This window comes from Acanthisitta chloris, unplaced genomic scaffold (genome assembly GCF_000695815.1).
Source record: "Acanthisitta chloris isolate BGI_N310 unplaced genomic scaffold, ASM69581v1 scaffold16557, whole genome shotgun sequence".
Lineage (NCBI taxonomy): Eukaryota > Metazoa > Chordata > Aves > Passeriformes > Acanthisittidae > Acanthisitta > Acanthisitta chloris.
The window spans coordinates 47,841-59,235 of NW_008683308.1; the positions used below are offsets into that span (position 1 = coordinate 47,841).

Sequence of the window (11,395 nt, forward strand, 5' to 3'; positions counted from 1 at the left end):
GTGTTTTCACAGCAACATGAGGGAAGCGAAAGTAGTCCCTGTGGGAAGGTTTGGTTTGCGCACTGACAGCAGAGTGTCCTTGGTGTGGATCCAGGCCAAACCCCTCGGTCATGCTGCAGGGATCACTGGCCTCAGGTCCACACACTGCACCAGGAGTTGGAGGAACCAAGAACAGATTGAGGGGGGACAGTGGGGAGACAAAATCCGTGGTAAAGTGTTACAGTCTTATTGGGAAACTGGTGTATCCATAATACATTTCCAGAGAAGCAACAGCAGCAGTGTAATGTAAGTAAACTCTTCATATTTAGCTTTAAGGCCTAATATTTCTCGAGCATATTAACCACACAACTGGTCTATAGCTTAGTCAACATATTATGTTTTTTAAAGCCTCCTTAAAAAATTTACAGTACATCCTAAAAGCAATAAAAATCTCTCTCTCTCCTTCCATTTTAATCCTCAAAAATTCCCTCTCAGATGTCACTTAGTTCCTTCGTTATTCATTTTGCTTAATCATCCAATAGAAATTTTCAGCTGAGCAAAATAAGAGAGCAAAGGTTACGACTGGAAAGGGAAGCAGAAGCTGCTGACTCACCAGGACACCGACAGTTAATTCTGAAGTGGCCAAGCCAGCAAAGGAGGAGACTTTTCCAGTTTACACAGACTAATAAACGAAGAAGGCTTCAGCTGGTCCAAAGCCAAGATATTATCACGTCCACATTTGTCAGTGATTTTGTCCATCTAAGTGCTGTCATAAAGATCTGTTTTACAGTAAAATCCTAACCATTCCTACCAGAACCAAAGCAAAATCCTGGGACTCAGGGGAAAAGGAGGAGTCAAAAAACAGTTCTTAAAAAAAGAAGGTAAAATAGACTTCCTTTTTTTTGTTTATTTTTTTCTCTCTTTTTGTTTTTTTGTTGCTTTTTTTAATAAACAGGACAGTTTTTAAAGTTGTCTGTCAAAACTTGGCATAGATGGAGGAAGTGACAGATGTGTTGTGTATCTACTGCTGTCCATTCAATAATTTCTTTGCCTTTTATGCCTTGCTATTCTCTATTTGCATGGAACATCACCTTCATTGAAATGCTAACAGTGTACAGATGGAATATACAGCAACATGGTGCATCACAAATGTGTTACATGAAGAACCTTCACAGCTTCATGCACTCAGAAACATGCATGAAGAGAACGGGATGGCCAAGATGGTAATCAATCAGGTGCGTTGGGTACAGAAAATGCAAGAGCGGCACCGCTGATATTTTTAGCTAGGAGGAAGGAGAAAAAAACAAACAGATTTCCATTACTCAGGTAACATCACCACCAGATAACAATACATGCTCAAGTGCTAGCCAATACTATTGAACAAAACACCTTCTCAAGATCGTTGAATACAACGTTGGGAAGAAAACCAAGGGAAAGAAAACCCCCAAACACTCAGGCAAAGCATTCTTTTATTTTCAAACCACTTTACAGACATTTTCCATCTTTACATTGTGCCAGAGAGGCTGTTAAAATAAAAAGGAAGCCAAAGTGCCTTAAGGGGGTTCTTAAAGGAGGGAGGGCAGAACTGGGATGTGAATCTCTGAGCGTAACTTAACTTCCTCAGCATGGACATCACAAGCATTGCCATGGACTGAGAGTCTTGGACAAAAACTGAACCAAGTAACAGGGAAGAATCAGATGTCATTAACATGCAAGACATGCTAGAGCCATATGCAAAGAGGAAAGGAAAGAAAAGGAAGATGTAAGCAAGAAGTTGACTAACTCAGGTTGTAACATCATTGGTATTACCGTAGCGTCTAGGGGCCGAGGTCGTGATGGGGATCCCTCTGCGCTAGGCACTGCACAAACACAGAACAAACTTTACTCAAGTCTCCTGCTGTTTGCTATTTCACTTATGAAAGGTTAAGAAGGTGTAAGCTGTGATAAATGAGGGAACATAAGCCTCATTCAGGCTGAAGTTAGGTTTGGGAGTCAGTTTGAGGTCCAACAGCCCTTTGGCTGCCCATATCAGGCAGGTCAGCTTGCTGTGGACAAGCAGACACAGCTCTGAAGAAACACACTAGCACAGGTTCTTAAGAACATGGATACAGAGAATTCCCTACCATCACTCATATCACTCAGGGAGAAACAATGGACAAGAAAGAATCCAAAGTTTGACTTGTCTGACTTGCAGCAAAACTACAGATAAAATTTATTCATAAGCTAAATACACCTGTGTGCATCATTTGTGCTTATATTCTTCTGCAAAAACACTCCCTGCCAGGAGGAAACATTTCTGCATACTCTAGCTACCAAAGAGCTCAGATATATCTTTAGGTTTATGCACACTCCTCCCTGTAGTCCTGAGAACAAATAAGCTACTTTGCTTGCAGCACCTGATTGACATAATCTAGGAGATGATGTCTGCAAAAGCAGATCACAGCTGTAACTGCTTTTGCAAGTTTATTAGATTTGAAATTTTTCTTCAGACATCATGTGCAAGATACTTTTTTGTTATGGAAATGCCATTGTTGACTCCTGTGCATACATAAGTAGCTGCAGACTCTATACATTTCAAATAAAGGAAGTATAAACTAGAACAATATGTTAATTAAATTCCTTCTGTAGCTTTCCAGAATGGAGTTATTGCTGCTCCAAACTGGGAAAAGTGAAGGTGAAGTTCAAGGCAGCCTAAAAGATGGTCAGGGTGGGTAGAGAAGGTGATTCTAGCATGGTGCTACATGGGAATCTACCAGTCAAGATGGGGAATAAATAAAGAATATGTTAAATAACTGAAAGAAACCCCACAATGTTTGGGCTGAAAGAGGAGCCACTGGCCTAGAGGAGAGTCACTAGTCCTGAGCACAAGCAGTCAGACTGATCTCATGCAGCACACTCACACTCAGGTGGAAGGCACTATAAAAAGAAAGGAAAACAGGAACATTTTGCAAGAAGAACCAAATACCCTTGAGGTCTTGGTAATCCAGAAATGTTACATGGAATAATAGGAAGTGCAAAGCTGCAAGCTCAGCAAAAGTTTCTGTCTACACATTGGTTGGAAATGAGAGTTGAAGATAAACATGTAGCTGTCTCAGATGAGCTGCTGATGTGATGCAGATGAGAAAAGTGCGAAAGTCATGCCAGAACATAGCAGGGAAAAGAAAGATATTGTGGAGTTAAAGCTCTGACCACAATCGGACAGAGCATTTCAGAAGAATAATGAAAAGTCAAACCTCAAAGGACAGTGAAGAGCCATTAAGGTAGGCAGGAAAATGGAGATACTATCAAAAAAAGAAGCAAACCAAGTAAGCATTGGTTGTTTACCCTCCAAAAATGGAAGGTGGGAAGTGATCTGATCAGCCTTCCTACAAACCAGCTCATGTCTGCATACCTATCCCTGGCACAGGAGAACTAGGATGAAATCAGAATAATCAAGATATGCTGAATTTGACTACATTTTAGACTGGAAAGTGAAGCTTGTGACCATCAGACCAATGGTATTTTAGACCAGTGATACGAGCAACTGCAGAAAGCCCTCTGAATTCCAGAGGAGGGTTGGGTAAGGGATTTATGTATACTGCTGCCAGGGCTACACATTCAGGGCTATGCTGCATCCCAAGGCACCTCTTCTTAAGCCTGAGCCCTGCTGTAAGTATTTGAGCCACTCAGGAGGACCTCTGTGACCCTTTCAGCTTGGACACCCCCTCACAATCCTGAAATCTCCTCTGCCTGACCCCATAGGCTCAGAACATCCATGGACACAGACACAACCCTGAAGTGTCAAAATAATTACCTCACAGCTGCTTCTCTTTCCATCCTTAGCAGCCCCAGAAATTCTTATCTTTATTAGAGAGCTGTAAAGAACCTCCTCCAACCCCTTCCCCAAAAAACAGAGGGGATAAAAAAACCCCAAAAGGAAAAGAAGGAATAAGTCTCTAGTCAAATTTGTGTCATTCTGCTATAAACACTTACTGTCCAGGGTGCACTGGGACAGGTGAACCTGCTTCACATAGACTTCCTGGCTCTACACACACCCAGGTCAGATTCCTTGACAAAACCCTCCTTTATGAAAACATCACAAATCCACATAACATTGCAGTTCAAGGAAATGTAACTACTCTTTCAATATTATCTGTTTAAACTCTGTCAGTGCAGCTGGAATGTGAGAAACAAAGGACCATGTGGTTCCTGCTCCCACTGGCTTCACACTTTGAAATAAGCTAATAGTTAAAACTAGGTAATAAAAATTTTTTTTCCCTAAATAAAAAAAAATTACAAAATTAATCCCCATGGAAGTTTAACTCTTCATTCTACCACATTATCAAGTATTATTTCGTAAAGGAGAATAGTGTTGCAAGAAGTAAAATGTGGGACATGATGAGGTTTGAAGGATAAACTCTAAGCCCTTAACATCCATGCCAGGAAATTCAGCCACTATCCACATTAAGACACCTTACACAAATGGAATTATATCCTAGACAGAGTGCTCACAGCTGGGCAAAGCAAGGCCTGTACCAGTGGTGTCCCATTTGGAAACAGCCCAGCCAAAGCCGGCAGTAAGGTTGGGTTCCTTAGCAAAGGCTGCAAGAAGAAGGGAAGCCAAGGACCTGAGCTGAACCTCCTGAAGAAGTCACGACTATCATGTTATTGCAACTCTGAGTGTGCTGTAGTCAACCCTGCTGACAGCCGGGCCCAAGGAGTTTGGATCTGCACACACAGACTCACTGCATGGCTCCAAGGGTGTGGGAGGGCACACGGAGGTGCCCAAATGAATGGGAGAGAGAAATGACGAGGGGAGAGATGTGAGGCTTACCCACACAAATGTCATAACTGTCAGACAGGGACTGCTCAGCCCTCAGGCAAAGAGAGTGTGGGAAAAGAGATAAGAATGTGATAGGTATGGCTATAACTTCATTTACAATGTAAACTGGCTCAAAACCAACTAGCAGTGAACAATAGGCCTGAGTAAGTGGAGGTGGCTGGAAATCCCAATAAATATCAGCCAAACTTCAGGTTTTTTACAATAGTGATACATTTTTCCTTGAAGCATTCTGGTCAGCTCTAACAGCTCCATGTATCCTATTGGTTTTTGTTATCCTGAAATTCTGTTTCAGGTTCTTTAATCCTACTTTGAGTGATGTCTAACAAGCCTTATCGACATAGGTTGAACTCGATGATCTCATGGGTCTTTTCCAACCTAACTGATTCAGTGAAAACCTTTTTCTGCTCTTCCAGCTGTCAGTTCAGGGACTGGGTTTGATTAGTGAGCGTCACATTTGGAAACAACAACAGAAAGCGTTATACTAAGGATATTGCACCCATACCATATGCACACGAGCGAATATAACGCATCAGAAACAACCACAAGAAATCACACTACCGAGTGGACGCATTCATAGTTTTTAAGGCTGAAAGCAGCTATTGGACTATCTGCTCTGACCTATATGGTTTAAGCTTGTGGTCTGAGTTGTTCCTTACTTGATAGGTACTGTAGGCGACCCTGACCGGTGGAAATGGACGTTCTGCCACTTGCCGTCGCGGCGGTGCCAGACGCGCGTCTCCTCCGACTGCATAGTCTTTGGCATGCCACTGCCATCCATGTACTGCGTCAGCCGGATGTAGGCGATGCAGGCTGCGTCCTCCCCCACCAGGTGCACGTGGGGGTTGAGGATGATGGTGTGGATTGGCTTATTACTTTTGGATAGAGCTGGGAAACACATATGCACATGGAGGAGAGATGAAATTTTCTCTGTGTAAGACAAAACACCTCGTCCTGTTGTACTAAACTAAACAACAATCTCAAGCTTAGAAGGCACTGAGTAATTATTGGTTCGTGACGATCACAACTGGCTCAAGTACATTGTAGAAATGAGCACAGTCTAAGCATAAACTCTGATTTCCCCTTTCTAATTAAATATTTAATAACATAGATTATGTACTATTGAATATGGACATAAATTTAATCCATGTGTTCACAGGGGTTCACCACCTTGAGTTTCTCAATATTTCAGTGTCGTGGTCACGTCTAATGACATTTGTTCTTCATATTTGCAGTTAAAATATTTCACTCATTTTTCGATCATAATTTATAGTGTCTATTATGTTCTATTTAATATATACATATGTTTAATCCACATATCTACACGGACTAAATGGAGTTCACCACCTTGAGTTTCCCAATATTTCAGTGTCATTGTTATGTTTAATGACATTTGTTCTTCATATTTGCAGTTAAAATAATTCAGCTCTTAACTCATTCTTGTGTCATATTTAATAGTGTATATTATGCTCTATTTAATATGTACATAAATTTAATCCATGCATCTATGTGGATTAAATGGAGTTCACCACCTTGAGTTTCCCAACATTTCAGTGTCACTGTTATGTCTAATGACATTTGTACTTCATCTTTGCAGTTAAGATAACTCAGCTCTTCACTCATTCTTGGATCATATTTCATTAAATGCTCACACATGAAAAGTAAAAAGCAGTGATAATGAAAGGAGAAATTCTAAGGAAAAATACATAAAATGCTGATTTGGAGACGGAAGAGCATTTAGGAATATGCTAATCTCATTTAGATTAGGGATGTTTAGATTTAGGAATACAGTCACCCCATTTTATGCTCAGGTTTTTCTAAGAAATTACTGGCTAAGCTGATATCTTAATTTATAATATTTTATTTCCTTTTAAGTCAAGTCTGCTCAAAAATGGTTACTTATATTACATGATCCTCCAAAACTATGAAATCCATTCTATGGATAAATTTTCTTTCATATAGATGACACAGATGTAATATATAACTATGAACTGATGTTTTCATATATAGACCCACACATATCCAGCAATACAATGATCAGATCTTCAGCAGTACAGACTGACTGACTGCAGTGTCTGCTTCAACACATCCCATACGGCAAGTGCTGGTGGCTGCAGTCACTGTCATGACACAGCTCAGTGACCTTTAAGTACACTCACAGCATGATTTTCTCTTTTTCCCAATGAGAAAAAAAATATCAAAATTACTCATCTATGGTTTGTGTGTTTTTTCTTGCCTACATTTTGACTTCCTCTTTCCAAATACCTGACACACTGCTATCAAAGGTGCCCTGTGAAGTGTGAATGAGCAGAGAAAAAGAGTAATCCCTTCCCTAATCAATTAACTCCCAAACCAACAAGCTAATTAGACTGGAGAAACACAGCCACAAGGAAGAGATGTAGATTCAGAGATGAGAAAGGAATGCTTACCATTTTCAAAGTAAAACCTGTGGAAATCCATCCCTTCTACTAGATTCCCCAAAGCTTCAGGTTCAAAGGATGTAAGGCCTGGGTCACAGATTTTCCTGTGGAAAAGAGGGAATTCAGCAATGGGCATGTGTGGTTATGGAACACAGCTACGGAGAGACTGGTTTTAATTGTTTCCTCCATTCCTATGGGATGTGTCACTTACCTGTGCCATCACAGAGGAAAAGAGTAGAATTTACACAGGGAGAAGGAATGGAGCTCTGGTTTCACTTAAATTGGTACATTTGGCAGCTTACTTGAGAACTAGATTTCATATAAATCATCTCTTGACCAAAAACATTCCACAAGTCAGTGATATTACAAGTAGATTTTTTTACTTGTGATGATCAAAACTGCTGCAGTCCAATCCAAAGGGTATTTTTTTTGTCTCACATCATTATTTAAGCAAGATTTAATTACTCTGTTTTAGCTACACTGGATTTACGCTGGCAGCTCCTCCAAAATTGCAATGTGCACAGCCAGGGCAAAGCAACCACAAACATGTCTTGTGTTTCTTGAGGGCATCTGAGAAGGAATTTCAACAATACATAAACACAAGCACAAGACTCATATAGAAAGATGAATATTTACACATAGAGTGTCAAATCCATCAATTCTTCTCACTCCCTCTGAAATGAGAAACTTACGTGTAAGCTTCAAAGTCTCCGTTGTTGATGGCTTCAATCAGCTGCTCAGTAACCTTGATAATCTCCTGCTTACGAGCTGGGGAGAGATACAAAACAGGCTTAGAATGGGAGGCAGAGAGGAAGGTGACAGGTACTCTGTCATGCCTCAGCTGGTGCAACTGCCATCTCTCTTCCTGTCTATGACCAAAGCACATGGTGTTATATTGCTGCTTTACACTGATTTGGCCTCAGTGCACTCCTGTATCCATGAGGAAATTAATCACATGTCAAGACCAATCCACTTCCCTCTCATGTTTCTAATCATCTTTCCTTTACTGAAGGATCTGATCGTTACAAAGCAAAACAAACCAAAGCCCAACTCAACTTCAAATTCAAGGAAACTGGTTGCTGTTTCGTTTACACAGGAGGCCTTTACCTTTTCTGTGTCTAATGCTGATTTTCAGGAGTATTTTCAACACTTGGTGTTTGCTTTGGCCAAATGTGAACACTGAAGTAAAGAGGAATTTAGACCTTAAACCTATCGTGAAGATCCTCTGGTGCAAAGCACAAACAAGTCTATTTACAATACAGTGTCTACTCCCTCTTAAACATCAGAAAATTCATGTGGAAGACCCAAGCTTGGAAGAGAAAGAAATGCAAGCAACCAGGCTAGAGTAGCTCTCTTGTGCAACAAACAGCTGTAATTCTGCTCACTCCTACACATGGATTTGCCCATTAACACACCCATGCAAACATGCTTGGAATGCTAAAACCAAAGTACTGAGAGAGCTCATGTTCTTCCCCAAAAAGAAAATGTTGGGGAGCACATACAGAAAGTCCAATGCTGCACTCAAGGACTGGCATTGTGGTGTTAACCTTTTGCTAAGTGCACACCTAATATATTCAAATAAAAAGAACCAGAAAGAAAGAAACCAGCAAGAAAGACATGATGGAGAAAAAAGTGGATATAAAGGTCTAGCAAGGCTTTTTGTGAGCAGCTCTTGACTACTGCATGATGGCTAAGAGTACTTCAAGTATGAATTGCCTTATTTTTCACAAAGATTGTGGAAAGAACAAAGACTTTTAGTGAAGAGCCCAGCAATGCCTCCACTGTTGTATGTTTAAACAACACAGACCAGGCTGTGTGGACACTGCGTGGCACTGCCAGCACCAGCCAAGTGGTAGGATGGGTGAGTAAGAAATCCTGTTGCAGTGCTGCAGAAGGCTGGCAAAAACAAACCCAGAACAAGCAGACCTCGTGCAGGGAGGAAATGACCGGTTTTGCATGCAACAGCTCACATACACAGAACTGAGCTAAAGGGTTTGATTAAATAACCCAGCAACACATTTCAATCAGAGACTAGGAAATTACAGACTATTAAATCAGGCAGTGGGAAATGAGGTAAAAATCTCTGATCAGCTGCCACACGATCATGAGATCATGGCAATGGATAACAATGTAAGCAATGGAAATGTCTATGGTACTGCAGTTTCCACATGCAAGAGACATAAAGCCATGTGGACACCTAATTTTACTGTCACTTGGCTTGAGACAATTGGCAGTATTCCTTTTTTCACTAGCATCACTCATTTCTTTCCCAAGTTTTGCCATTGTACCTTTGATGCTGAGATACACATGACATAATATCAACTGCAGAAGGGAGAAAGCGAACCCTAGTGCCAAATTGCTGCTTTTCCTGCTTTGCCTTCCAAAAGGCAATCACAGTGGAACATATGTTTTCATGAAGCTTTCTGACAGAAGCCACCTATTATGGTTACAGCAAAGTTTCTCTGGGCTGGACTAACATCTAGTAGAGCTGTGTCTGCAGACCTGTCCATGGGTTATAAAGCTCATCCATCAGGAAGCTCTACAGGCCAGCAAAGCAAGTAAAGGAGATTACAGCAGCATCACTGATCAATCAATCACCATCCAGCTCCAGCACTAGTGTCAGTTCTTCCCATACCTGCAGGAAGACTTCACAGTTCCCAGTGCAGACTGTCAGGAACAGGCAGATGTTGCCAAATCATCTATTTTTTAACTAATTTCTCAGCTTTTCTACAAAGTTACAAGCACCACATGAGACTCTAGGAAAGCAACTATGTTACTCTTACCTTTCAGCAACACACAATTACACAGATTAGAGAATTAGACTTCTTCCTATTTAGTGATCTGATGTGCAGTCACATTGGCAGAGAGCCAGAGGTGGAGCATAATTTAGAAAGTGGAGATCCAGAAATGATTTATCCTGTGTGCAAAACCCTTTGCTTTGTTCACAGTCCTTACTCATGACAAGAAAAAGATGGTCAAGAACAAGGCAATATGAAATATTCAGTAACAGCAGACAATAAAGGCTAATTAAAAATCTCAGCAGCCACTGTGATTTTATACAAACCTCCTCCTAATTGTTTCTGGGGGATTGTTTTTATCTCAGCTTTTACACCTTCTTGTGTAGGTATATGTAGGGGTACAGGGAGACAGACTACAAATAGAGGCCAAAAGTATTTTTGCTTCATTGTCTTGGAAGAAGAGGTTTAACCTGGAAGGAAGGGGACGAAAGGAGATGGGAAAGCCAAAATACTCAAGCAGAAAATAGGAAGGAGAGAGGAAAGCAGCAGAAGGAAAATGCAGCTGTGACTTGGTGCCACATGCACGAAGTCAAATCCTTATGCTTATTCTTGGTGCAAAGGAAGAAATGAGAAGGGCACTGAAGATGAGCTAAGGTGAAATGGGTATTGTAGGAACAAGGTCCTGCTACTGCACACAACATCTGATAGAAGTAATTGGCACTTCTTGGAGTGAGAAGAAAATGACCAAATTTTCATTGCCAATTGATGGACTCCATGTAACATATGGAGTCTCTCTCTCTCTTCCAAACCTCCAACTTTTTCCATCTAAATACACACTGCAAACTACACAAGGACAACAACAAGAGGCATTAGGGAAGAGGCATCTGGCCAGTTCCCATCTGCCAGATAACTGTCACTTACAATCACCATTTTCATTTGATTTTGTTCATTATTTATTTTTTTATCCAATAGCAAACTTGGCCTGTATTGAATTCTAGGCCAATTATGCTGTTTGACGTACAGTGGCAATTTGATGCTATTATACTTCTCATTTGATGCGCAGGAAGGACTTCCTAAAGAACACACTTGAGCCTTGGCTAGAGCTGGCCAGAGATCTGTCTGCTCTCAGCGTGGTGAAACAATCAGCCTGAAGCAAAACACGCAGGGGTTGTTGTAATTATGAGTTCCAAGTATTAGGGATGCCTAATTCTCTCTCTTTCCAATAGCAGTACATGCTCAGAGTGCAAGGACTAAATCTAGTCTTATGGCATGGAAGAGTTTGTGTGATTAAGGATAAAAATACTCAGAGATACAGAAAGAAAACTGACAGTTGTACTGGGATTCTGTTAAAACAGGTTCAGCTACTTTTCCTATGGTGTATGGTAAAATCCATTGAAAAAATTAAAGCCTGACCCATCTCTCTCTCTCTCTTTTATATA

The 11,395-nt window shown here is 40.8% G+C and overlaps 1 protein-coding gene across 1 annotated transcript; it reads right to left on the reverse strand.

Moving 5' to 3' along the window:
- Window positions 1-926: 926 nt before the first annotated feature.
- Window positions 927-7,986, reverse strand: LOC103806214 (calcium/calmodulin-dependent protein kinase type II delta chain; the record flags this gene model as incomplete). Its single annotated transcript, XM_009078895.1, has 5 exons — window positions 927-1,262; window positions 1,789-1,838; window positions 5,458-5,686; window positions 7,228-7,322; window positions 7,911-7,986. Coding segments are annotated over 4 exons (407 nt in total), but the record flags the coding sequence as incomplete, so codon positions are not given.
- Between the last annotated feature and the right edge of the window lie 3,409 nt (window positions 7,987-11,395).